General features: G+C 45.3%; 1 protein-coding gene across 5 annotated transcripts in view; it reads left to right on the top strand.

Annotated features, from left to right (window-relative positions):
- The first annotated feature begins 7,245 nt into the window (after positions 1-7,245).
- CIITA (class II major histocompatibility complex transactivator) overlaps positions 7,246-26,796 on the top strand; it is a 51,445-nt gene continuing 31,894 nt past the window's right edge. For 2 of the 5 annotated variants that reach the window (XM_036020928.1, XM_028522740.2), the window contains exon 1: positions 7,248-7,618. In XM_036020928.1, the coding sequence (XP_035876821.1) occupies positions 7,336-7,618 (283 nt within the window). In that variant the 5' untranslated portion in view covers positions 7,248-7,335. Of the gene's footprint in view, positions 7,619-18,358; positions 18,690-20,158; positions 20,280-26,796 lie in introns of those variants that run through there. The other 3 variants (XM_036020931.1, XM_036020929.1, XM_036020930.1) reach the window with 3 other exon arrangements.

Genomic DNA, 26,796 nt, shown 5'->3' with positions numbered 1-26,796 from the left:
AGAATATAACTGGAATTGGGAATGGAACTCAGACCATCCAACATCTTGGTCTGCTCCAGATGGCTGCCATACATGAGACAGGTTTAATGTGGTTGCTTTACTATGTTGGGTTGTCAAACAGAAACCACTTTAAGACATTGTCCTTCAATACACAGAAAGATGAACAGCACTTTTATTTAAGATTATCAGTTTTTCATGGAAGTGTATTAAGGTAGCCCTAATGATACATAATTTGTGATCATTCTAGAAGGAATTGCAGGTGGACGATCATGAATGACCACAAAAGGTGTGGAGGGTGTACTAGCCCCTGACCTCATGAGAAGAACACCTGTAGCTGAATTCAGAACCCTTAGTAACCTGTTTTACTGGTCTCTTCTTAGAAATATAACACTCTCATGGATTTAGCAGATTATAGTTTTACGTTTACATGTAACACCATACTATTATGAAACAGAAGGAGAAGAAATTGTAAAGACCCAACCGTTAAACTTTTACAGTTTGAGTTAGATCCCAATTTAACCTGACTAAGTTCATTTTAACAATGATAAATTCCTTCATTTCAAGTGGGTCCATTATGTTTAATTCATTAAAATCTCACATACTCCTGAGTGTTTACAAAAGACATTTTCTCTATTCTTGTGCTGATTTTTATTTCTTTTTTCTCCCATTACAAATAATGCTGCTTCATGTGTCAAATGCACATGGGTAAGAATTTTCCTGGGGTATATACCAAGGAGTGGAAATGCTGGATGTATACTCTCATCTTCACAGGTATTGCCAACTTGTTACCCTAAGTGATGGCACTATTCTGTATGGTTTCCACGAGAGTTTTCATTTTTCTAGATCCTTACTAGTGGTTTTTAATTTTTTTTACTAGTTTGGTGATGCAGGCAGATTCAGCATGGTGCTAGTCTATATTTAACATCTCTCTAACACTTGCTAACCACACTTGGTCAAAAACTTCAAGCATAAGACTCTAAACTTTCATATTAACATTTTACTTCCCATGTGTTTGCCTACTATTCTTTGGCAAGTGATATTGATAAGGGACTCAAGACTCAGAAAATTGAGCTTAAGGTAAAAAGCTTTAAGTCTAGCAAGTAATGTGTATGCTAAGCTTTTGTTTCAGAAACTACAGATAAGGTCCATCCTGGTGGGGAGCGGTGGAGGTGGGGGGAAGCAGCCGACCTTCTGAGGTACTGGCTAGAGATCATTGCCTGGGGACAGGTGTTGGAGGCATCCGGGCCTTTTGTGTGACCACCTCCCCCACCTTGGGAACAGCTAACTGCTGAAAACAGGAAGGCTGCAGCTTCGCTCACCTAATCCTCCCTGAATTTCAAAGCCCTCATCACACCTTGTTTATCCTCCCCCACCCCCTTATAAAAGATCTGGAAAGAGAAAAAAAGAGAAGGAAAGATGGTTCGTTAGGGTATGAACCCACCATCTTCTTGGATCGCTGGCCATCTAAATAAAGAGCCCATAAAAGATTCGATCGCTGTCATTGCTTATTAGATTTGGTAGTGACAGGCAGCCCGAATGCCAGTGTCTTTTCCGGTTACAATATGACTTCCCAACTGTGAAGTTTCCTTCTAGGATAAACTAAGTAAATAAACCAGATTAAAGCAAAATATCTGGTAAATAATAGTACAGGTGGCATGAGAAATGAAATTATGCAGGAGGATCTGAATGTCCTTAGAAGAGGGAAATTCTACCCTCATGACTAATCACAGGGGGAATATCATGGAACTCTGACACCAATGGGTTCTGCAGCTGAGTAACACATCTCTGAAAATGGCAGCATTTCAGAATGGAAAGAGATCTTAGAAATCATGTACTATGACCCACTCATTTTGCAGGTGACGAAATTGTGGTCAGGAGAGAGGAAATGTCTTGCCTGTGGTGGCACAATGAGTCAGACTGAGTAGAGGCTGGCATTCAGGCTTTCCTGACCAAACTCATGACTTGGTACTGGCTGGATTGATAGGAAAGAGGAAGACACCTTACAAGTAGCAAGGAGAACTTATCCTTATCCCTGGTTCAGTGTACCCAATGTTTGCTCTTTCATTCTCCATCATCTCTCCTTGGATGCTTGGGGATGGACTCCCATGTGTGGGCCTCTCTCCCAAGGGCCTCAGAGATGAGGTCTTTAAGAACACAAGTTCCTTCTTCTAAAGTGGGCAATAGGAGGGGTGTGGGGAGGGCAAAGGGGATAAATAACTAGAACAATTGTAAAACATATACATAAAAATAAATAAATAAAATAAAATTTTATTTTTCAATTGCACTTTGCATTCCATTTTATTTTGTATCAGTTTCAAGTGTACAGCATAGTGGTCAGATAATCATATCATTTACAAAGTGATTTCCTCCTATATTTTCAGTACTCACCTGGCACCACATGTAGTTATTGACAACATTATTAACTATATTCTCTGAGCTGTATTTTATATCCTCGTAACTATTTTGTAACTACCAATTTGTACTTCTTAATCTCTACCTTTTTCACCAAGCCTCCTAACCCCCTGCCTCTGGTAACCATCAGTTTATTTTATGCTTTATATTACTTTAAACAGCTTCAAAACAAAAATAGTAAGGCTATTGCCAATGTGGAAAAAATTAGATTATATAAATATGAAAGGATATAGACAAGGTTCTGTATTGAAGTAGAATTTATAATGACAAAAGGATTGAATGCTATCTTAAAGACCAGCAAGTATAGATTGGGTTAGTCCAAGCAATGGGATACTATTGACAATAATATTTTTCAAGTGTATTGTTGACATGGTATATTACTTTTAGAAATCAAACTAAAATACTGCATTTTCAATAAGATCACAGTATGATAAAAATGGGCGTGTGGCAGTAGAATGTATAATGTATTTGAAATATAAATTCATTATTTTGTGTTTTGTTCACTAAAAATTAAAAAGAAAAAGAAAAGAACACGAATTCCTTATATCTCCCAGTACCACCCCCCGGCCCCCCACCCCACCCCCACCCCCACCCCCGCCAGCTCCTCCACAGCCATGGCTGGAGATCCCATGCCATCTATTCCATCTCTGAAAATTCTCTTTTGGCTCCTTCTTCCTTAACTACCTAATTTTAAGCTCCTCAGATCTTTTCCTCTCAGGTCTAATTGATGGGCATTACCACCTTGTCCAAGAAAATGCATGGACTTCCAACTGCTGAGAAAAGAAACCTCAGAAAGGGGGCAAGCAGGAGAAAGCTTCCTCTTCCCCTCTAGCTGCAGTAAAGCAGTGGCTGTTCTGCATCACAAAGTTAGTTCTGGTAAAATTGAAAACATTTGCACAAATACCCATTGCATTCTCCTGCTGTGAGAGAAGACCTGTGTAAAGACGCAAAGCTTCGTTTTGTGATTATAAAACTATTCTTGAAAGTGTTATTTGTACAAAGGAGTCTTAAGATAGGAAGCCTGCAAAAATTACTGATTTGCCCTCTGAATTTGCCTTTTAATGCCTAAAAAGTATGCATTTTTAATTATCTTAATTGATAATTTGTTGCCCTGGGGACTATTTTTACATTGATGTCTCTGTTTACTTAAAAGCATAAATACTTTGCTAGATGAAAAGAAGAGCTTTGTAATTTCCCCTTCTGCCTTTATGCACAAAGTTTATAATGCCATGATCTTGTTGGACTGCTCATTCAAACAAAGAGTAGAGAGTCCATCTCATTTAAAAGTCTGCATTAATTTCTATTGCTGTTTAGCTATACCCTTTTGCATTATGTTTTAGTGACTGCACAAGGGATGATAATATACATCTTCCATTTCTCCCTCTTGATGTAAAATATAGAAACTTTGCAACTATATAGGTCTAACCATCCTTTATGCTCTAGTCATCATATGTATTATATCTACATACATTTAAAAGTCACAAGACAATAATATAACTTTTGCTTTAAGTAATTGTGTTTTTAAATAAGAGAAAAAAATTCTTTTTATTCTCACCCAAAGACATTTTTTCATTGTGTTTTAGAGAGAGAGGAAGAGAGAGAGAGAAACAGTGATGCAAAAGAAGCATTGATCAGATCGTTGCCTCTGGTATGCACCCAGATCAAGAATCTGGGATAGAACCCACAACCCAGGCATGTGCCCTGATTGGGAATTGAACCTGCATCCCTTTGGTTACCAGGTGACACTCCAACCAACTAAGCCACTCTGACCAAGGTGAGATTACTATTTCTATTGCTCTTTGATCATCCCTGTAGATCTAACTGGTATCATTTACCCTCCACATAAAGAACTTACTTCAGCATTTCTTAAGTTTATAGGCTGTTGGGAATAAGGAAATTAAGAACTAAATTTCCTCTAATAGACAAGAACCACATTGTAGCTAAAAGGAAATGATAAGGGAGACACAGTGCAGTTAAGCAAACATCCCATGTCTAGCAGACGCTCTCCCCTGGGTAGGCTAGATAAGCAGTGCTTTGTAGTTTTTAATGAGAAAATAGAAAACTAGCTAGCTAGAGCCAGGAGATTACTAGGTTAATGAACAAACAGCCTGCCTTCCCGCCTTATGCAAAAATGCTTGGTTTGAAATTCCCGAGCGCGGTCTCTGTAAGCGAATTGCTAACTGCCACGTCTGCTTCTGTATAATGCTTGCTTGCCCGCCCCTATATAAGAAAGTAGTTGTACGCGCTGGGTGCGGCTCTCGTTTGCAGTTCCTTGTGGGCACTGTGTCGCTGGACACTTTGAGAGTTCGCCCCTGCACAGGTTAAACTTGGCCAATAAAATAACATCTTTGAACCCCTGAAAGTCTCCGATATTGGTTCTCGCATGTGCTGGATGCTACATAGGCCTGCTGCAACACATTCTTAAAATTTTCTTTTATCTGAAAATACCTGTTTTCTGCATTTTTTTGAAGGACATTTTCACTGGATTTAGAAATCTGGGTTGACAATGTCTTTTCCTCTTAGTTCTTCCCAGATACTGTTACATAGTCTGGCCTCAATGGTTTCCATTGCTCTCCTGTATATAATATGCTGTTTTGATCTGGTTTTCAGCAGTTTGACTATGATGTACTTAGGTGTAGTCTCCTTGTATTTATCCTGCTTGGAGTTTACTAAGTTTCACAGAAATTTTGGGCTCCATTTCTTTCATTCTTTTTCCTGCCCTATTATTTCTCTTTTCCTTCTGTGACTCCAAATATGTATAAGCTGCATGTTTTGACATTGCCCCCCAAATTCTTGAAGCTCATTTTCTTCAATCCTTTTCTCTCTGTTATTCATATCAAATAATTTTTATCATTTCATCTTAAAGTTTTTCTTTCTATGTTCTTCCCTAATTTCCTCTTAATCCCAAACAGTGACTTTTAAAATTTGATATATTGTACTTTTCACTTTGATAATTTTCATTTGTTAATTTTTAAATATTTTCTATTTTTATGATGAAATTCCCTATCTTTTTATTTTTATGAGCATATTTTCCTTTATATTCATTATGTCTTTTTTCATTCATGGTTATAGTCACTGCTTTAAAAATCGTCTGCTCATTTCAACATGTGGGTCACCTTTGGGTCAGTTTTAATTGGTTGTCTTTTTCTTTTGCAAATGGGTCCCTTTTCCTGTTTCTTTATAGTCAAGTAATTTTGGATGTATACTCCATATCATGAATGATCCATTGTAAATACTCTGGAGTCTACTATAATAGAACCAGTGTTCATTTTGTTTTCTTCTTTCACAGGCCCATAACTTGGCTGGCATCAAATACAAAGTCTCCTAGCCCCTCCCCACCCCCACAGTAGGTTGTAACTCAAATCTCAGTTCAGTTCCCTTAGCCTAAGCTGAGCTCTCTGAAGTCTGATCATAGATATGTATATGGTTCAGCAGTCAGCCAGAAAAAATTGGTCAGTTTATACATAGAATTTGGAGCAACTTCTCTCTGCTTCTCTCCTTTCTCAAACTGCTATGCCTACTTTCCAGCAGGGGTTGTCACCCCAAATTTTGTCCTCTGGTCATTTAGGGGAGTAATCCTTTGTATGTTTTAACAGAGTTTGAGTTGCCAGCATAGCAGTGATTGAGGCCTGCCTTCAAACTAAACATGTGAGCTAAGAATACACCAGGGGTATTCTTGTCCTTCACAAGTTGACTCCCTTCTAGTATCTGCCTTCTCTGGTCACTCTCCAGTGGCTTCAGGTAGTTATTTTCTATATTTTTCCCCAGAGTTTATAGTTGTCATCTATGGTAGAGTTGATCAGATAGAAGCCACTCAGTCAAACTGGAGGTGGCAATCCTTATTTGGCTCATTTAAATGAGCAAATGCAAATGGTCCCATCTAAGAGATGGTAAATCTGAGGCCTGGAGAGGAAACAAGGTCACGGGTCTTTCAGAGTGGGCAGAGGGAACAGTCAGGTATGATTAAAAAAAATTGGTTTGGGGATTTTTAGAGGAAAATCCTAAAAGAGACTGACTCCTGTGCAAAACCTCTGTTTAATGCACTAGTAAATTGGGGATAATATTAGTATACAGTCAATGTTCATTACATGCTTATTCAGTCTAATGCTAAGTCCCTTAAACACATTATCTCTTTTAATCCTCAAGACAACTAGATGAGATGGGACTACTTTTAACAGAATATTTTGTAGGGGAAGGGACTGAAGTTTAGTGAGGCTAAACCCAACATGACACAGAGTTGTTTGCATGATTAATCAACAATCATAATAATGAAAATAAAAATTAAAAGTAATGGCTCATATTTATCCAACTATTATATTGTTAATAATGTGATGTGTTCTATACACTGTGAGTGTATTTAATCCTCCCAACAACTCTGTGAGGTAACTACTACTATTATCACTCTACATTCTCCTGTGGAAGACTAGAAGAGGCTGAGTGACTTACCCAAGGGCACATAATCAGCAAGCAGTGGATCTGGAATTTGAACCCAGGCAGATTAGCTCCAAACCCAATTGTTCAACCTTTATGTTCCAATTGCCTTCTTGTTATAAAACATCTGAAAAAGTCTTTTGCCTTAGAGGTCTTCAGTCAGAAGACCTCCAAGGTTTCCTTCCTTTTAGTAAATACAGGATTACATTCAATGGAATCCTCAAGGCTGCAGGCTTCTCTGGCACGTGCACACTGCTAGTATCTGCAACTATCTGTGGGGTCTGAATCCAGCCAAGAGCCCATCTCCAACCATTCACTAGACACCCCAGCCTACAATGCAAATGAGGAAATCTTCCTAAGCAGGAATAAACTACAATAAACTGCAGAGGTTCCCTCATCCTGTTTTTCACTTCATGTTTTAGATGCTACAGACCGCCTAAGCAGAAATCCCAGGCTCTGGCCCTGGGCAGCTGCCCTCCTCTGAGTGCTGCCATGAACCACTTTCAGACCATCTTGACTCAGGTCCGGATGCTACTCTCCAGCCATCAGCCAAGCCAGGTGCAGGCCCTTCTAGACAACATGCTACATGAAGAGCTTCTCTCCAGGGAGTACCACTGCGCCCTGCTCCACGAGCCTGATGCAGAGGCACTGGCCAGGAAGATCTCCTTGACCCTGCTGCAGAAAGGAGACCCAGACTTGGCCCTCTTGGGATGGGCCTGGAGTGGGCTACAGTGTCCTATGGTTGAAAAGGATCCTAGCTACCAGGACCATGGTGGTAAGTTGACATCCCCTTTGTTCCAAGAGCAATGACTAGCCCTAGGCACCTCAAGGATTTTCCTTCCTCCCTGAAAGGGAAGTCAATGTGAGCATTCCTGTTCCAAGATGGGAAGACAGAGCTGGGCAGGAATCAGGGCTTCTGGTAGAGCTGGCAGGAGCAACAAGGGCTTGGGGACCTCAGTCTATGATGATGTAGGTGCCGGAGCCTTGCTCCCCACTCTGCTTGAGAGAAAACCCTCCTGGAGGCACGTAGCCAAATGCCCTCTTGATTTCTATTCTCTGAATTGCCTTGATGTGTGAGGCACTGTACTGAGCATGGGGGCTGGGGGCACAGATAGACATATCAGGTCTTGCATGTGCAAGGGGCTCATAGTCCAGTGGGGAAGACAAATGCAGGCACAATCCATGTGATTCACTGATGGAGAAATGAGGTGCCACACATAAGAGGGGCCAAAGTGCTGGAGAGCGAAGAATGCTGTGTGTACATTTGTGCAATTATATGTGTGTGAGGATGTGTGGGGTCAGATATGTCCATGTACATGCATTTTATGCATGTGCATCTGTGTCATGGAGAGAGACAGAAATAGAAGGACAGACAGGGAGAGAGAAAGGAAGGGAGAGACAGAATACAGACAGAGATAGAGAGGAGGAATGCAGGGAGGAAGGGAGGGAGGAAGGGACAGAGATTGGGGAGAGACAGAGAAAGAAGGTGAGGAAAAGAGAGAAAGAGAGAGGGGGGGAATAAGGACTAGATCACAAGGAGAGAGTTGCTTATTTTGAAAGCTGATGACACTTGGTGTATCTTAAATCAGAAAAAACTTACAACATATGTTTTAGTCACAGCCTTAGCTCTTCAAACATGTTAGGTCTTCCTAGAGTTACAAAGAGTTTCTCTTCGTTTCAAACAACCTTCTTCCCAAAGACATGTGTTGGTTCTGTCTTCATCTTTATGCAAATCTGTGTTTTCCAATTTTATGACTAGGCATCATAAATTCCTAATCCTCCTTGGTCCCTTTATTGTTTTAGAGTAACTTGGAAACTTGAGATAATGATAATAATTCACATTCCTTGAGTACTTACTGTGTGCCAGGTACAACCTAAACACATTCAAACACCTTTTTAGGTTGTTCTCACATCCATCTTAAGCCCTTTGATGATCTCCATCTTGATTTTACACATAAAGAAGAAACAGAGACTGCTCAGAAGTGACACAACTCTGGGTCCCCAGGTGGGAAGGGGTGGAGGCGCAAAGTTGTGGAGTCAGGATTTGAAGACAGACAAGCTTTTGTCCTCAACTTGGCCTTGAGGGGTATAAAGCCTTTTGATGGTCTTGTCTTTGGCACCAGGGTGGTGTAATGATTTCTCCAACTCTTCTGTCAAGACACAGATTTACCTGGGGTTGGCTCTCCTGTGGTTAAATTCTCACCCAGAAGGTCTCATGGACATATCTTTTATTCTTTCTCACCTAACAAACCTGTGGGGAAACAGGCATCTTTACATCTGAGTGATCTCCCTGACTTCTTAACCAGCGGCTAGCTGCCTGCAGCCCACGTGGGGGTGAAGGGAACGGGGTTGCAGAGACCAACCTTGGGGGAAGTCAAAACTTTCCTCTCTCCTAGACACACCCCCTCTACAAACTGCACTCTGCTTCAGACACCTCTGCCCTCCCTTCTCTCTCTGGTTCCTGTAACTTAACTGCATTTCCTCCCTGGGGATATAATATTTTTATTTCTGATCCCACATGACTCTAGAAAAGGAACTGGGCTCAGGGTCACATGATCTTCAGGAGGCTGGGAGAGAGAGAGAAGGACAAATCTCTTTCTTTCCTGCTCCTTCTGTCTTCCAGGTCAGCCACTCTCTGGGACTGAAGGCTTGACACAGGCCTGGGCTTATATGTGGCTGTGGTGCAAGTGGGGAGTCAGCAGTTGTCAGAGGGGGCAAAGAACAGGAAAGACGTTTGTGTAGTTTATAAATAAAGGCACTGACTTTAGTTTCACTGGGGGTTCAGAAAAGGAAATCATCATGTGAAGTTTTGTAACTCTCTCCACAACCCTGTAACGATCTTCATCCTTCACTGCTCTAAACCTTGCACTGCCCCCAGCCACACCCCATGTCACTCAGAGAGAAGCTAAATCAGGACAATGGCTCAAAAAACTCTTCCTGATTGGGCTTGTATCACCACTCTGCTCTCATCACCTACTTCTGCCTTGCTTATACTCCAGGCATGCTGGCACCCTGGCTGTTCCTAGAGCAAGCCTCAGGACCTCTGCACCTGGAGTTCCCTCCACCTAGAACCCTCCTCCAGATATCCTCTTGGCCAACCACCTCATGGCCTTCAGCTCTTTGTCTAGATGTCACCTTCTCAATGAGGCCTGACCCAACCATCCCATTTAGAATTGCAACTCCCCCATCACACTCTGAACCCCCTCCCTCAATTACTATTTTCACCTTAGTATATTTTACTTTTGTATGTTTATTTTCTGGTTCTCCCACTGGAAAGTAAGTTCCATGTACTCAGGGATCTATGTTTTGATCATAGGTGCCTCCTAACGGTCTGATATAGGATAAATATGCAATATGCAGTATGTGTTTTTTGATGGGTGGGTGGATGGGACTCTGGGTGATGAGTGGATGGATGGGCGGATGGAGAGATGGATGGATGGGTGGGTAGTTGAGTGAGCGAGCAGGTGGTTGGGTGTGGTGGACTCCGGCCAGCAGAGTCCGCCTGCTGTGACTGATGACGAGAATAAATGCACAGGCTACAGCAATCCTGTGGAGAAAAAGGGGATAGCATGGCCACTCTCTCAGAGAAGAGCACCCCAACCCTTGCCTAGACAAGTTTTTATTGTTTTTCTTGGGTCTTATACCAAAGAAGGATTTATTATCTATTACACAGAATATTATTGTCTACATTTTAGGTATGATCAAGGAAATGAAATTAACATATGCAGAAGGGAAAGGTGGTGAGCTGATCATCTCTGTCCTTGGGAAAACTCACACAGGCTTTGGAAATTACCTTGAAGATAGACAATACACATCTACTGTTTCAGACCAGGGTGATAGAGTTTTAGCAAGAGTAAGCCATAACAGTCTGTATGCATTTTCTAGGCCTGATTCCCACAGGAAAACTCAGTTTGAAGGTCTGGCTCCTGCCCACCACCTCATTTCTGTAGGTTTTCCATACAGAGCTGAGTCACATTTGCCAGACCAAATCAAACCGGTTCCCTAAAGTTGGGTGGATGGGTAGGTGGATGGATAATGGGGGTGGGTGGATGGGGAAAGGGTATGTAGATAGGTGGGTGGGTAGGTGAATAGTTTGTGTACTACCATCATTCTCACTTTACAGATGAGTAAACTGAGGCACAGAGAGGTTAAGTAATTTGCCTCAGGTCATGGCCTGGGGAAGGGGGATATTGTATCTCCCAAGTTCAGATCTATTGCTGCACTTTTCGCTTGGCTACCTCTTTTAAACGGCCCAAAGGAATACCATAAAAGTATCAAAAACAGGCTAACCAGCTTCAGACTGAAACTAGCCAGATGATTCAGAAAGCACCTTCCAATACTACAGCAAATTTGGCTGCAGTTTTGCAGAAAGCCCACTTCTGGGGATGTGGCCTTGGGAGTTTGACTGTGCTACACAAAGCAGCACATGTACATCCAGCCCCAGGCAAGCTCCTGGTGGGTTGTTGAGGAGAAGGTGGTGGGGAGGCCCAAGAGTCGAAGTCCTTGCCCAGACAGAACTCAGCAGCTTCACTGGGGAATTAGAGCAAATGCTCAGGCATTCTTTGGCCCACTGGGGGTAACAACCCCTGGAAGGGCTATCTAAGGCCAGAAAAGAAGTTAGGAGGGCAATGATGATAAAATAACCCAGCTGGAAGCTGGATTGTTCTGAGTCTGAGGCCATGCTCTGCTATGTACAACCCCTGTGACCTTGGCTATGTGACTAAACCACCCTGACCCTTTGTTTCTTCATCTCTAAACTGGGAGTGATGATATAAACCTCCTGGTAGGTAGCAGCTAGGAATGAGAGGCCAGAGTGGAAATAAAGACAGGGCCCTTGCCATTATGATCTAACAAAGAACTTAATACAGGGAGCTAGAGACAAAAGGGAGACCTGTCTAACCATTTAACTCAGCAGTCCTGAGATCAGCTTGATAAGATTGCCAGGTGTCCTGAGCATTACAAGCAAAATAGATCGGGAGAGGGGGAGTTCTTGAGCCTGTGCTGAGAAAAGGGGGGCTTCATAACAGTCTTACTAAGATCGTGGGGTACTCTGAATATCACAAGCAGGAATCGCACAGGAGGAAGAGGAGGGCCTATGCTAGGAAAGGGGGCCTCTGTGACAATTTCACTAAGACAAAGAGCCTTGACTGGGAAAGAGAAAGCCTTTGCAGCTGTACACTGTTCCCAAGGGGAAGAAGGAGGAGGAACCTGGAAACTGACTAAGGTATATAACCCCTGAACCCCAATGGTCAGCGTACTTAGATTAGCTAAGCACTTGTAACCTCAGCTCTAGTGTATAGAACAAACTTATGAACAAACTTACTAACAATGTTCTTTCCTCTGCGGGGCATTTAGACTTGCCGTGCCTGCTTGCAGCTTTGTGCTTGTATGTGTTTCATAAATAAACTTGCTCTCTCATTTCCACTACACAGGACACATGTTAGTCTCTCACTTGAACTATTGTCTTGCAGGCGAGATAAGAACCAAGGCCTTGATGCGGGTCTATCTCGCCCCTCCGGAACTCTCCCAGGGCTCCAGTGAGGCCTAAATGAGATGGCAGCTGGGAAACTTTCCAAGGTGGTGCTTGGCTTTAGGCAGATGACTCTAGGAAGATAAATAGCAAGGAGAACTGGACAAGGAAGAAATAACCAGCTGTTTGAGGAGCTGAGAAAACAATCATGCCTGCAGTCTCACTGGGAGCCCCACATAATATCTAGATACTCATTCCATGCGAACCACAGTGCTGAGTGTTTGGGTGCTGTCAGCACCTGAGCAACGAGTCAATGTGGCCCCTGCCCTCAGATTGGCACATTAGTTAATTGGGCTGTGTCCTCAGAGGGCCTGAATTCCAGTCGTGGCTCCCTGATCCCAAGGGCTGTGACTGGGAGCACTTCCTGGGACACATCTGGGTCTCAGTTTCCTCCTCTAAAAGATAGAGCTAATAATAATGCCCAGAGCAGTGTTCTGAGGATTCAGTGACCTCATCCAAGATAAGGCACTCAAGTTTCTGGCAAGAGGAAAGCTGGTTCTAACTCATGAGCCTTGAGGGTGTTGATGGGGCAAGCACAGGCCTGAGGTGAAGAGAAGGATGATTAGGTGAGGTCAGACGTAGCTGGCCTTGCGTTTGTGAACTGGTGAACAGAGTGAGGGGCAGCAGTGCATTTTGGGCATGCTTTCCCTGGGGCTGTAGGGCATGTCCTCCTCCTCCCCTGCCACCCCATTTTGTATCTTATTGTTTCCTTCGGCTTTCCTTTGTTGTTACATCACTCTCTGTTTCCACAATGTGATATTTTTGCCCATGAGAACTCTGTTTTAGAAACCATAGGACAAAGGTTCCCTTTATGATGTTGCCTGATTTATTAAAAAGGGAGGGACACACTTCAGGCTGACAAGCTCTTCCTCCAGCTTCCTTCCCCATTTGGCCCTTAGGATGAGAGCCACCAGGGCTGGGGCCACAGACAGAAGAAGCACTGCGCCCTCCCTCCTTCTTCCTTTCCCCAAATGCTGTGCTGCTCCCATTGGGAAGCCTCCTCTTTCTTGCTGGAAAGAGGCACGTTGTGTTGGCAAGAGTGACTGTTGTCCTTTCACCTTGGGCAGCTTCTCAGCCAATCAGACCCACTTCACCTTCACCCCAAGAACCACAGGAGGAGAAGAACCTGCCCCCGGAAACTGGCACTTCCCCATGGGTTTTCCCGGGCTGACCAGTTGCCTATTCCACACTCAGCTTGGCTCCAAGCCTAGTGCCTGACTCAACCACAGACAGTTTCTGTTCTCTGTCATTGTTACCTTGAGCAGCACACCTGTGTCCTTACTGTCTATTGGTCTCTCCAGGCCCCTGCCCAGCCACCCACTTGCCTATCCTCAAACTTACTTGGTTTACCTACCCATCTACTATCTATTTATATCTACTATCTACTTATATGTACTTATCAATTAATCAGTCTTTCTACTTATATATTTATGTATCAACTTATTTACCAGCCTTTCTACCAACTAATCTATTTGTATATTATCTACTAAAAGGCTTCTAATTTGGGTACACACAGTTTTATGGTCTCTATTTACCTACCTCTATATTCATTGATCTCTTTTTCTTCCTTCCCTCCCCTTCCCTCCTCCTTAATCATTTATTTAGCACCTGCTAAAAATTGTGGCAGTCACAGAAAGCATAAGAAAAAGCACTTCCCACTTAGTTAGGAAGGACTCTTCATCCATTTGGAACTTGAGTCTACCTTGATCTTTCAAATTCAAGCTTCATCCTATTCATTGAAATAATCTTGGAGTAGTGTCTTTTAAATCAGAAAATAAAACACTGGCTTCCAGACATTAACAACTTAATCATCTAATGGGGCCTGTATTCATGAAATAGGAAGTTCACAATGTATTGTAAAATGCATGGCAACAAGTTTTCTAAAAATGAATTAAGCAGAAGATTGTTGTTAGCTGGGAAAGTAAGGAAGGTGGGAACTCACACCTTGAAGGATGGCTAAAATACGGAGAGAGGCAGGAGTGAGGTCCTGGGAGGAGATTCTGCTTGAGCAGAGGTATAGAGGTAGGGCCAAGCCAGGTTCGTTTGGGGAGACTGCAGCAAGGGATGGTGAGGTTTCTGAAGTGCTAATCTTACTTGGAAGATCATGTCCCTCAACATCTCTTCTCCTTTGGACATCAATCTGGCAGCTTTAACAATGCTTCCACTGGTAGCTAGTGGCCTTTGCCATGCTGGATTCTAACTTAAGACAGAGACATTCAGATGCCCAGGGCAAGGCTGGCTTCAGTAGCACTGAGAAGGCCCCTTGGTGAGGAGGGGATGGAGCTCTGGGCTCAAAAGAGTATGGTCCTGGACTTCCGGCCAAGATGGAGGCATAGGTAGACACACTGTGCCTCCTCGCACAACCAATAGAAGGACAACAACAATTTAAAAACAAAAAACAACCAGAACTGACAGAAAGCCAAACTGTGTGGAAGTCCAACAACCAAGGAGTTAAAGAAGACACATTCATCCAGACTGGGTGGAGGGGAGGAAATATGCAACTGGGCAGAGAGGACTCACAGCAAGGCAATGGCTAGAGGACCATGGCGTGCAAGGCAGCAGCTGGACAGCAAGGCAGGAGCAGGCAGACCCAGCAAGGTGGCAGATTGCAGACTGGGCAATCCTACATCTGTGTGCAGATAAACTGGGAGAAAGAACTGGTGAGTGGGATGGACTACACAACCCAGGGCCCCTGCTCGGGGAAATAAAGCCTCAAACCTCTGATTGAAAACACCTGTGGGGGTGGAGGCAGCTGGAGAAACTCTCAGCCTCACAGGAGAGTTTGTTGGGGAGACCCACAAGGTCCTAGAATGTACACAAACCCACCCACATGGGAATCAGCACCAGAAGGGCCCAATTTCAGTGTGTGGGTAGCAGGAGAAGTGACTGAAAACCACCAGAGAGTGGAGCAAACACCATTCTTCCCTATAAGACCCCTCCCCCACATACAGCATCAAAATCTAGCGCTTGGGTTGTCCTGCCCTGGTGAATACCTAAGGCTCCACCCCTCACTACATAACAGATGCATCAAGACAAAAAAAAAAAATGGCCCAAATGAAAGAACAGATTAAAGCGCTCGAAAAACCGCAACTAAGTGACAAAGAGATAGCCAACCTATCAGATGCACAGTTCAAAACAGTGGTAATCAGGATGCTCACAGAATTGGTTGAATTTGGTTGCAAATTAGATGAAAAAATGAAAGCTATACTAAGTGAACTAAAGGAAAATATATAGGGAACCAATAATGATGGGAAGGAAACTGGGACTCAAATCAATGGAGTGGACCAGAAGGAAGAAAAAAACATACAACCAGAAAAGAATGAAGAAATAAGAATTCAAAAAAATGAGAAGAGGCTTAGGAACCTCTAGGACATCTTTAAACATTCCAACATCCAAATCACAGAGTACCAGAAGGAGAAGAGGAAGAGCAACAAGTGGAAAACATATTTGAACAAATAATAAAGGAGAACTTCCCCATTCTGGCAAAGGAAATAGACTTCTAGGAAGTCCAGAAAGCTCAGAGTCCCAAAGAAGTTGGACCCAAGGAGGAACACACCAAGGTACTTCATAATTACATTACCCAAGATGAAAGAGAAGAAGAGAATCTTAAAAGCAGCAAGAGATAAGGAGACAGTTACCTACAAAGGAGTTTCCATAAGTTTGTCAGCTGATTTCTCAAAAGAAACCCCACAGGCAAGAAGGGGCTTTAAAGAAGTATTACGAGTCATGAAAGGCCAGGACCTACATGTAAGATTGCTCTATCCAGCAAAGCTTTCATTTAGAATGGAAGGGCAGAGAAAGTGCTTCTCAGATAAGGTCAAGTTAAAGGAGTTCATCATCACCAAGCCCTTATTATAAGAAATGTTAAAGGGATTTATCTAAGAAAAAGAAGATTAAAAATATGAACAGTAAAAGGACAGCAAACTCACAATTATTAACAACCACACCTCAAACAAAAACAAAAGCAAACAACTAGAACAGGAAGAGGACCACAGAAATGGAGATCACATGAAGGGTTATCAACAGGGGAGTGGGAGGAGGAGACAGGGAAAAGGTACAGAGAATAAGTAGCATAGATGGTAGGTAGAAAATAGACAGGGGGAGGATAAGAATAGTATGGGAAATGTAGAAGACAAAGAACTTATATGTATGACCCATGGACATGAACTAAATGGGGGGAATGTGGGTGGGAGGGAGTATGCAGGGCAGAGGGTAGTTAAAGGGTGGGAAATGGGACAACTGTAATAGCATAATCAATAAAATATATTTAAGAAAGAAAATTAAAAAAGAGCCTGGTCCCCACCTCTGGGGGAGTTTTGAAGAGGAACATCAGCAGTAATACAGAGGGTGCTTTCATAGCGAGTAAATGCAGGCTTGGCTTAACCTTCCCATCCCGCTCCTTGCCCTTATCCACTCAGTCTGGGATGCTGTCTTCTACCTCTGTGCCAGCCTGCCCCTCTCCTCATCTCTCCATCTCCTGCTGGGCATCCCCATGTCTCTGCTGGTATTCATACTCCCATCAGCTCCTGGCTGGGCAGCATGATGCCTCCTGCCAGGTATTTCTACCTCAGGCCCTTCTTGTACTGATCTACAGCCTGTGTCATCAGCCAAACACACAGGCGACCTTCACACAGCTGAGAAATCAGCTGAGGCAGGCTGCTGCTATCATCCAAGTGAGAGATGATGGCATCCAGGCAAGCGCTCCTCCAGGCCTGGCTGACTCACTGTAAGCCCCTTCCTGCCAAGAGGCTGATTCAGAACTGCTTTGGCCATAGCCTTTGGGGCTGGCTGCCCTCGAGGACAGGCAAAGACTCCCATAGGTTGCCTCAAGATAGCTAAATAGACAGGGACACCTCTCTCTTGGCACCAGGTCATGGGGACAATAAAACATCTTAGGATTTCTAATATTGGTCCCTTCTGTTAGCCTACCAAAACAAGACTGTTTCAAATTGACTATTCACATTTCTTATTTGTCTGCCTACTTCCCCCCTGGGACTTCTGAGAGCAGCAACTGTTTCGAAATAACCACCATGGAAGGATAGGCATCATTATGCTCATTATATACACAGGGAAACTGAGGCCCACATAAGGGAAGTGAGGGTCCAAGCTCACACACCTGCCAGTGAGAGCGGGGGCTGGACACCAGCTCATCACCCTCCCAGCCCAGTGCTTTTTCAGTAAAAATGCATGAGGAACTTTAGTGGTAGTTTCCTGAACTGCTTTCATTTCAGTACCATTCTCGAGAAGTTTTTTTCAAACCACTCCTATTTTTTTATTCAACTTTATTTCCTAAGAAAAGTTTGTGTCTGTCATAAATGAAAAAGAATGCCACACACAGAGGGTAAATATGAAATAGGAAAGCAGAGCAATGTTATTCAATTCTAGCCAACTACTGTGGCCTGCCGAAGGCTTGAGGCTGGGGGCTGCTCTCTGTGAAATGGGGACATCATACGTTAGAAGAGCTGTTAAAGACATGTAAACCCCAAACTGAGACTTTCTCCTTGATGCCAGCAGGAGCATGGGCAAGCAATTGAGAGGGCATCAACTTTCTCCTTGTGTGAGTCAATGTTATTTGGCACCACATCTGCATGTCACTCCAAACCACCTGGCATATATCCCATATTTTGGATATAATTTTTTTTTTTTACATTTCGGTTCAATGTCTTGGAATAAAACTGATGGACTAACCATACGTGATCTGCAGGGAAATTCAGGGCAACCTGGTATGGGAGTAACAGTGGAGGGGAGAGAAGTCTAGGGAGTCTGCTGAAAGCAACAGGGACTCTTAGCTTGTCTGAGACATTTGCGGGTCTTTCATCCTGGCCCCGCCCAGCAGAGGATGCCAGATATTGGCAGCTGGCACCACTGCGGTCTCTATCATTTTAGAATGTTAGTGCATTGAAGGTCCCGAGCAGCAAACAACTTTGCAACGTTCTTCAGTCACCCCATTTTGTCCCCAACAAGGAACTGAAATTAACATCATTAGAGGCTTGAGGAGAGTTAGGGAGTGTGGACAAATTAGAGCCTGTATCGACCAAAGAGATCTGAGAGCTTGATGCCACTTCAAGAGGGGAGTTTCCTGATGGTCCCTTGCTTTCGTCCTTTGCATGCTGGCTTAATGTTGGCGGGCTCTTGATCTGCTCTAGGGAAACATGCTAGAGATGAGGCTGCCTGCTCCTGAACTGGGCATCCGAAAGCACCACCCTCCAGAACTCTGAGGGTACCACCAGGAAGGGCTGCCAGACTCACAGCGTTTCCCACACCATGCGTTGCCTGGCTCCACGCCCTGTCGGGTCTTGTCTGCCAGAGCCCCAAGGTAAAACAGTGGGTGGTGGAAGTTGGGGCTGAGAAAGCTTCTTAATTTAGGGTGAGGTCTCAGCTGGTCTTGCCATCCCGAATAAACAGACATGCTCTGAACTGTGGGGGATGGGTCAGAGAGGGGGTCCTTGTCCTGCTGTGGTTGTTGAAAGAAGTGAGGTGGTTCGCCATTTCCTTCTACTTGAGGGACACTCAGGTCAGTCCAGATGCTGGAATGTGAGACGGTTTTATCAGCCCTTGAAGGGTTCTAGAGGGTCCACTTTCAAAGTTAGCTCTAAGCATCGATGGCCCAGCTTGGCCAACCACTGGGTTGTCTACCAGACAGGTAAATATTGAGGGTGCCCATAAAGGATGGGACCCCTGCCAGACCCCACCCTATCCCCGGGGGAGCAGAGGAACCAAAGCCAGAGTCGGCTCCTTGGTATACTTGTTGAGTCTCAGCCAGCCAGCAGTAGCCAGTCACCCAGACAGATGCCCTTTCCCCAGTTTCCAAATTGTGTTTTGGGGGAGAAGTGTGGGACAGGGGACAGATGGTGAGAGACAGCATAGTGCAGACCACTGGCACCAGCTCTGAAGTCAGAGGGTCAGGTCTCAATCCAAGCTCCACGGTTGGCTGGGTGTGGTGTGACAATGAACGTGTCACCAACCCCATCTGGGGCTGTTTTTCTGGGCTGTAAAATGGGGTTAGGGGTAGTGTCCAATGACAGGATAATGGTGAGGAATTAGAGGGTCTAGCACAGTGCCTGGCACATTGTAGGGACTGACTATCATCATAAGAGCCCAATATTATTGGTGTCACAGTTGCTGTGTGGTTGAGAGGGGTGGGATTCCTTTTCTCGGACACCACTGAAATGTGTGGCATCCTCTGAACCCCAGAATGGTGACAAGTTTTCCAGCTCTGTTGGATGCAGCCAGAACTTGTTGGGGGAGTTTTTGAGGGGGAGAGACAGGTCACCTTGACCCACCCCTCAATTCCAGATAAGAAATCCAAGCCTAGGAAGGGAAGTGACCTCCCCAAGTTCTCACAATTGGTGGGGCAGGGGTCCAGGACCTCTGGAGGCAGAAGGCAGGGGTAATGCTGCAGGGATTGTGGTGTTGGAAATGCCAGGTTGCTGGGCTGAGCCACTGGCCAGTGAAAGTCCCAAAGAATTTTCTCTTCCAAGGACATCCAGCTTCCAGGAATAAAAAACTCAGGGGGCAGTCTTGCAGATCACAAGCCCATGGGCAGGCTGGGTCCCCCCCAGCAGGGGACTGGCCATTTCAAAGAAGAGCCGAGTGGCTGTTCTGGAAGCACCCAGGAGTGTATGGGGTGCAGCAGAGGTGCTTCTGAGAAAACACGTGGTGGACGCAGCAGAGCGGCTTGGATGCCTGCCGGCTCTACAGTGTGACCCAAGCCTGGCTGTGCAGAGAGAAAGTGAAAGAGAAAAACCGCTGTTGGTGGGGCGGGCAGGGGGGGAGAAGGTGTGGCGGGCAGGGGGAAGAAGGTGTGGCTAGGTGACTGGCCACCGCAGGCTCACAACAGCCCCAGAGCTGCCCGCAGGAAGAGGTCACCATCAGCGCGGCTGTCCTGGGAGTCTGGGGAACAGCAGTAAGTGAGCGAGGTCCCTAAAGTTGGGCTGGGAACCGAGACACGAAATAAGCAGCTACTTGCCTGGGGTCACACAGCATAGCTGGGAGTAGGGGGAGAGAATGCACAGAGTGTAGATAGACCGGGGAAACTCCTTGTTTCCAGCTGCGATGCCCAGAGCGCTGGGGCTGAGGGAGGCAGGGGGAGAAAGCCAAGCAAAAGCCAAGTGGGAGCAGGGAGCGTCTGCAGAAGGACTGGGATGAGAGGCGAAAGGCAGCGTGCGGCGCAGGGACTGGTGGTGGGGCCAAGCCCTCTGCTGACAGACACTGCGAGTCTGTGGAGGCACGCAGGAGAGCACAGAGGAGACAGAGGCTCTTCCTACGAGGGGGACCTTGGACCAGGGCTGTCCCTCTCTGAGCCTTAGTTTCCCCGTTAGATCTTATTTCTGCTCAGATTCTGGAGTCTGGGTACATGGCCCTCCTGGTGGGATCCCCTGTGCAGGGAGGGCTGTGGGAAGTCAGAACTTGAGCTAGCCACCTGGAGAAATCCTCACCTCTCTTTGATTGTACTAGGAGGTGTGGTCTTTCCTAAACTACCTTTGAGGATTGGTATCTCTACTTCACTTTGGGGTCCCAGCCCCTCCATCTAAAGAGAGAAATAAGGGGTCCCTGGAAAAGAGGGGCATAGGGTTCTCTAGAATCCCAGAATGCTGGAACTGGAGCCACAATGCGTAGCTCTGTCTGGGACCATTAACACCCAAGTTGAGTCCCACAGTCTCTCCACCTGCGCAGAGGAGGGGACAGGAACCCAACAACCCACAGTGCCCCACCTCAGTCACAGCCAGGAGCTCCTTACTTTGGCAGGAAGTCTTCCATCTGTGCGTCTCCCCAACAAAAGAAATACTCCTGGTAGATCAGAAGGTTGAGGAAATTGGTGCTTCTTATTCTAGGGCTGGTGGGACTGAAGGGGGAGGGAGGAGACCCTGGTAAATCATCATCTTCTAAACCCAGGCTGCCTTAGGCAAGGACCTGATCTCCAAGGTGCCAGGCTGTGGAGTGGAAGGGTCCTCAGAGATAACTGTGCCAGGGGGTCCCAGACTTCCCAAATGAGGGAATCACTCGGGAAGCTGTTCAGTGTGCAGGTTCCTAGACCCCGCCCCTAAACCCTATTGGCTAGACCTGGGGTGGTGCTCAAATGTCAGGTTAAACCATTTATCCCGGGTGATTCTTACATCAGGGGTCAAGTGGTCATACAACTTTAAGAGGCACAAATGTGGTCCAAATCCTGTACTCTGTCCATGTTCCAAAAACTCTGGGAACTTCCCCGGGAGGTTTTGTCAAAGGCCATATGTCGAGTAGTTGGCAGAGCCAGGATGTGAAGCAAAGTCTCCAGAGCAGAAGAGAGGTTTTCTGAGGACTTGGACACACATGTGGTGAGTGGTCCAAAGGCAGTTCTCAAAGAGCTTTAATTGACACTGGTTCTCACAGGGAGGAAACTGGTGTTTTTCTGATTGTTTTTCATCCTTCTTTTCTGTTTTTTTTTTTGTTTTGTTGGTTTTGGAGGGGGGTGATTTTTGTTTTTTGTGTAGGATCTTGAACAGCACTCTAAATACTGTATTATACTGGCTAAGGTTTCTTTTAAACAAATTGGTGGGGCAGCAGACATTATTTTGATAACATTGTTTTGTTTTCAGTGGCAAATGATACAGTTTTTGTTTTTTCCATCTGAGGTAGCCATAGAAAGTTTTCTTCTTCTAAAATAATAACAAACTTTGCCCCAGCCTTTGTGGCTCAGTTGGTTGGATGTCATCCTGTAAACTGAAAGGTTGAGGGCCCGATTCTCAGAAAGGGTGCATGTTTGGGTTGTGGGTTTGGTCCCCAGTCAGGGCACACAGGAAAGAAAACCAATTAATATTTTTCCTCCCTATCTATGTTTCTCTCCCTCCCTTCCCCTCTCCCTGAAATCAATGAACATGTCCTCATGTGAAAATTTTAAAAAAGTAAAATAAAATAATAAACTTTACCTATATGTCCTTTTAAATGTACAATTTAGCAGCATTAAGTACATTCACAATGTTGTGCAACCATCGCCACCATCCATTTCCAGAATGTTTCCATCTTTCCCAACCGAAAGTCTGTCTCCACTAAACAATAACTCCTCATGCTCCTCTCCCCCCAGCCCCTGGCAACCACCATTCCACTTTCTCTTTCTATGAATTTGACTACTTTAGGTGTTTTGTGTAAGTGGAATCATGTGCTTGTCCTTGTGTCTGGCTTCTTTCACTTAGTGTAACACCTTCAAGGTTCATCCATGTTGTTGCATGGGTCAGAATCTCATTCCTTTTTATGGCTGAGTAATATTCCAATGTATGATGGCTAGATCGCATTTTGCTTATCCATTTATCTGTCAATGGATACTTGAGTTGTTTTCACCTTTTGTCTATTGCGAACAGTGTTGTTATAAACACTCATGCATGTGTGTCCTTGCATTCAGTTCTAGAAAATTTTCCTTTTAAAATGAATATATTTTTTTCTTTAAAAATTAATGTAAGGAAAATACTAAGATAAAATATAGAGGAGGTGGCCCTGGCTGGTGTAGCTCAGTGGATTGAGCACGGGCTGTGAACCAAAATGTCACAGGTTCGATGCCCAGTCAGGGTACATGCCTGGGTTGCAGGCCATGACCCCCAGCAACCGCACATTGATGTTTCTCTCTTTCTCTCTCTATCTCCCTCCCTTCCCTCTCTAAGGATAAATAGAAAATAAATTAAAATCTTTAAAAATAAAAAAATAGAGAGAGTAGCTGATATGACCATATGATGAAAAACTGTAAAGGAGGCAGATGCATGGCTGAAGTTTGGGAGACTCTGGATTAGTGGAAAGACCTATAGCTATTATTTAGTCTAGAGTGTGGGACTGAGGGTTGCTAGATCAAGAGCGTGGCAGCTGAGGGACTTTTGGAAGGAAACAGATAAGAATTGAGGAAGTGTCCAGTGGTGGTAGAAATAGATGGTCTAGAAAGTTTGCTTTGGGGAAGGAGAATTGTAGCCTTCTTGGTGTTCAAGAAAAGCCATGCAAAGCAAGGGAGTTAGTGTCTTCTTGGCAAGTAGAAACTCAGGCTTCCTTGGGAATCAAACCTCTCAGTTCTCAGAATCACTAATTTGTGTGTATGTCTAGGGGGAGGCACAGGGGGGTGCTCATTTAAACATTCAGATTCCTGGGCCCCGCCCGAGACCTACTGAATTAGAACTTAGTGGAGGTGAGGCCCAGGCTGCTATGTGGTTAGCACCCTTTCAAGGCAGTTTTGATCAACAGCCAAGCCTGCCTACTGCTGGACTCTATAGGCAGATTGTGGCAGGCAGGGCCAGCCTGTGATTTACCTTGGAGTCTCCGGCACTCCGGCAGAGGGTGGAGTGCTGGCTTAGGTACCGTGTTAGATTAAGCTAGGGGTCAGAACTGGAGTTGGGGGCCTGCCTTGCGAACTGCAGCCACAGGATCCTCATCTCCCTCCCTGCCTCAGCATCTGGCTCAGGTTCTTTTCCCAAAACACTTGTTGGACTCCTTTTGCAGGTGATTGACTGCAGTTAGGAATGTTGGGACATGCAGAGGGAAGGCCACTGGGTGGTGGGAGAGGCCAGGTGAGCTGGAAGGAGGACTGCATCTGGACTGGCACTGAAAGCACCCCTCCACCCCTGGCTGCAGCTCTTACAGTTGGTCTCCTCCCTTTTTACCCCAGGACCACCAGGCTCCCCACCCTCCAAAACTGTGCCATTTATAAGCACATGCACAAGCTCACATGGTTTCCTTTGAGTTCTAAGATTTCCCAAGTTACGATGAGGTGGATGTCATCGATGGGGGTCCAAACAGATGGGTGGCTTGCCTGAGCTCTCAGATGTGGTCTCTTTGGGGCCTTTTGTGGGATTCTTTATGATTTCCGGAGCCCAGTTGTCTCAGGTGTGACTCCCTAGGAAACAAACTAGGAGATGGAGATTTACACATGGGAGGTTTACTGGAGAGGTTATGATGGGTGGGGGGCATCCAAAAGGTAAGGCAGAAAGCAGGACTGGGCAGAGGGAGGAGTTAGGGTGCAATACAGTCATAATAGAGGTCTCAGCCAATCCCATGGGGAGCACTGATGCTGGGACAGACTACAGGGTTATCTCAAAGGACTACAGGGTTACCTCAAATTGAGGCAGAGTGACCAGACCTTTGCATTCCACTAGGACCTATCATTACATGTGGGCTATCCTTACAGAAGGGCATGACTTTGAGCTATTCAGAAAGAGCCTGAGCTGTGAGTTTGAGCCACTTACCCTTCAGCAGCTGGTGCTAATGGGGCTGATCTGAGCAGCACAACACAGCATCCACTACACAAGTAGAAATTGTCAAGGCAGAGAGTACCTGGAGGCCAAGGCCTAAACTGTCACATGGAGTTGCGTCTTTCACTCTGGTAGCCTCTTTGGGGGAGGGGAGGTTCAGGGCTCCCCATCCTATTTACAAACAGCTCCATCACCTGTTCTAAGATTTGGGCTCCTTGTTCAATTTCATTGGAAAACCAGTGCTCTGGAGTAACATTCTTTCTTAACAGATGAGGGCACTGGAGATAGGAGAGAAAAGGGGACTGGCCTAGGGTTCCACAGACTGTCAGATACAGAGCAGGGCCCAGAGCTCAAGTCTCATGAGTCCCTGTGTTGATCCCATGCCACCAGTGTGTTGTAAACTCATCTGTCTCCATGGCTGCACCATTCCACTTCCTCCACTCATCCTCAAACTTCTGAGAAGCCCTATGAACAGGGCCTGAAGCCAATGGCACTTGCATTTTCGGCTTTCCTGGTCTGAGGTCCCTTTGTCCTGACAGGCTAGTCCGAGCACAGAGGGGCTGGGGAGCTGTGATGGAAATATTAAGATACTGGAGGGTGGTGCTAGAACTAGGGGGAGGTGGAGCATCAGGCTGGGTCCAGTGGGATCCAATGGCACTCCATGCCCCACTCTTCCCAGACAGTTTATCTCTTAACCTCCTCCAAACCCTTCTGTTGGAATAGACCCTCCTGTGCATTTCAGTTCCATTGTGGGGCAGGACAGAATTTAATCTTGCCTCTGTCTGCCCTAATCACCTGCCCATGCCAAGCCATCATCTTTCTAGCAGATCAGGGATAGAAGGGACCTTGGAGAGCCTCCAAGATAAGAGTTGCAAACCCAAATGCCTGAGGGGCTGTAATTGTGCAAAATGGGGTCAGGCAGAAGGCAATACGGAGTACTGGGAACTTTGGCAACAATCGTGTACTCTATATGGAGTACATGACCGTGAAGGTAATTAAGACACACATGTACAGGCTCAAATTACCTTGGGAAATAAAACACATAGGACCTTAGGTGGGCCTGACTCAACCCTTATTTTTGAGTCCATACTCCAAGCCAAGCCCCCTGTGACACAGATGAGGAGCCTGCCATTAGAGGCGAGTACCAGAGCTAACCAATAGCAGCATTTCCAGACCTCTCCTGACATGAAACTTGTCTGGCCTGCTGCCCCCTATTACATGTTCAAACACATGCATATGCACATGCACGCACACATGTTATCCGATCACCCTCCTGAATGAGAAGCCATTAGAACCTCTAGCCACCTTTTACCCCTACAAGCCCCTCAGCATTGCCACATACCTCAGTTTCCCTTCTGTCTCTTGTGACTTCCTCAAGTCCCTTCAGGAAGTGAAAGTCTTGAATGAAACCAGCAGTTTCTCTAAGTCTTCTCTGCCTCATTTTCCTGGGATTCCCACACTGGGCTGGCAAACAGCAGGCCAGAGTGCTGAGGCGTCTACCTCTGAAGATGGTACCTGCCTTCCCCAAGTCCTGAGCATTCTTGTCTCCTCCCCCAGAGCTGGGGGTTCTTGGGCCCAGTTTGGCCCCTCCTGGGATGGCCTTGCAGGGATGTCCAACCCTCTGGCGCCTCTGGGCCACACTAAAGAAGAGTTTTCTTGGGCCACACATTAAATACACTGTGACACATAATCACAAGAAAATCTCATAATGTTTTAAATAAATTTACAATTTTGTGTTGTCCCGCATTCATGGCCATCCTGGGCTGCATGAGGCCCATGGGTTGGACACCCCGACCCACAGGGTCACCGGAATGCAGGTGCTGCTTTTTGAGCATCTAGAGGGCCAGGCTCTGAGCAGGCCCTGTTGGGGAGCCACAGGGATACCCCACCCTGTGGGGTATCCATTACATTTGGTTTTGCTTCGTTTCTTGTAAACTTCAGGAAACTTTCAAACTTTGCTTTGCTGCACACCTTACTTCATGGTACTCTATGGTATTTGATCTACCTGAGGCAACTCTCACTCCCCCTTTTTCCTTTCTGGAACCCATTCTAATACATTCAAGGTGTATCTTTTTGTTTGTAAGTGTTCTTTTTTCAAAATTAAGTTCACTGGGGTAACATTGGTTAATAACATTATATAAGTTTCAGTGTGTGATTTGATATGCATCTGTATACTACATTGTGTGCTCATCATCCAAAGTCTAATCTCCTCCCATCACC

This window comes from Phyllostomus discolor, chromosome 3, assembly GCF_004126475.2.
Source record: "Phyllostomus discolor isolate MPI-MPIP mPhyDis1 chromosome 3, mPhyDis1.pri.v3, whole genome shotgun sequence".
NCBI lineage: Eukaryota > Metazoa > Chordata > Mammalia > Chiroptera > Phyllostomidae > Phyllostomus > Phyllostomus discolor.
This window is presented reverse-complemented; position numbering and strand designations above follow the sequence as displayed.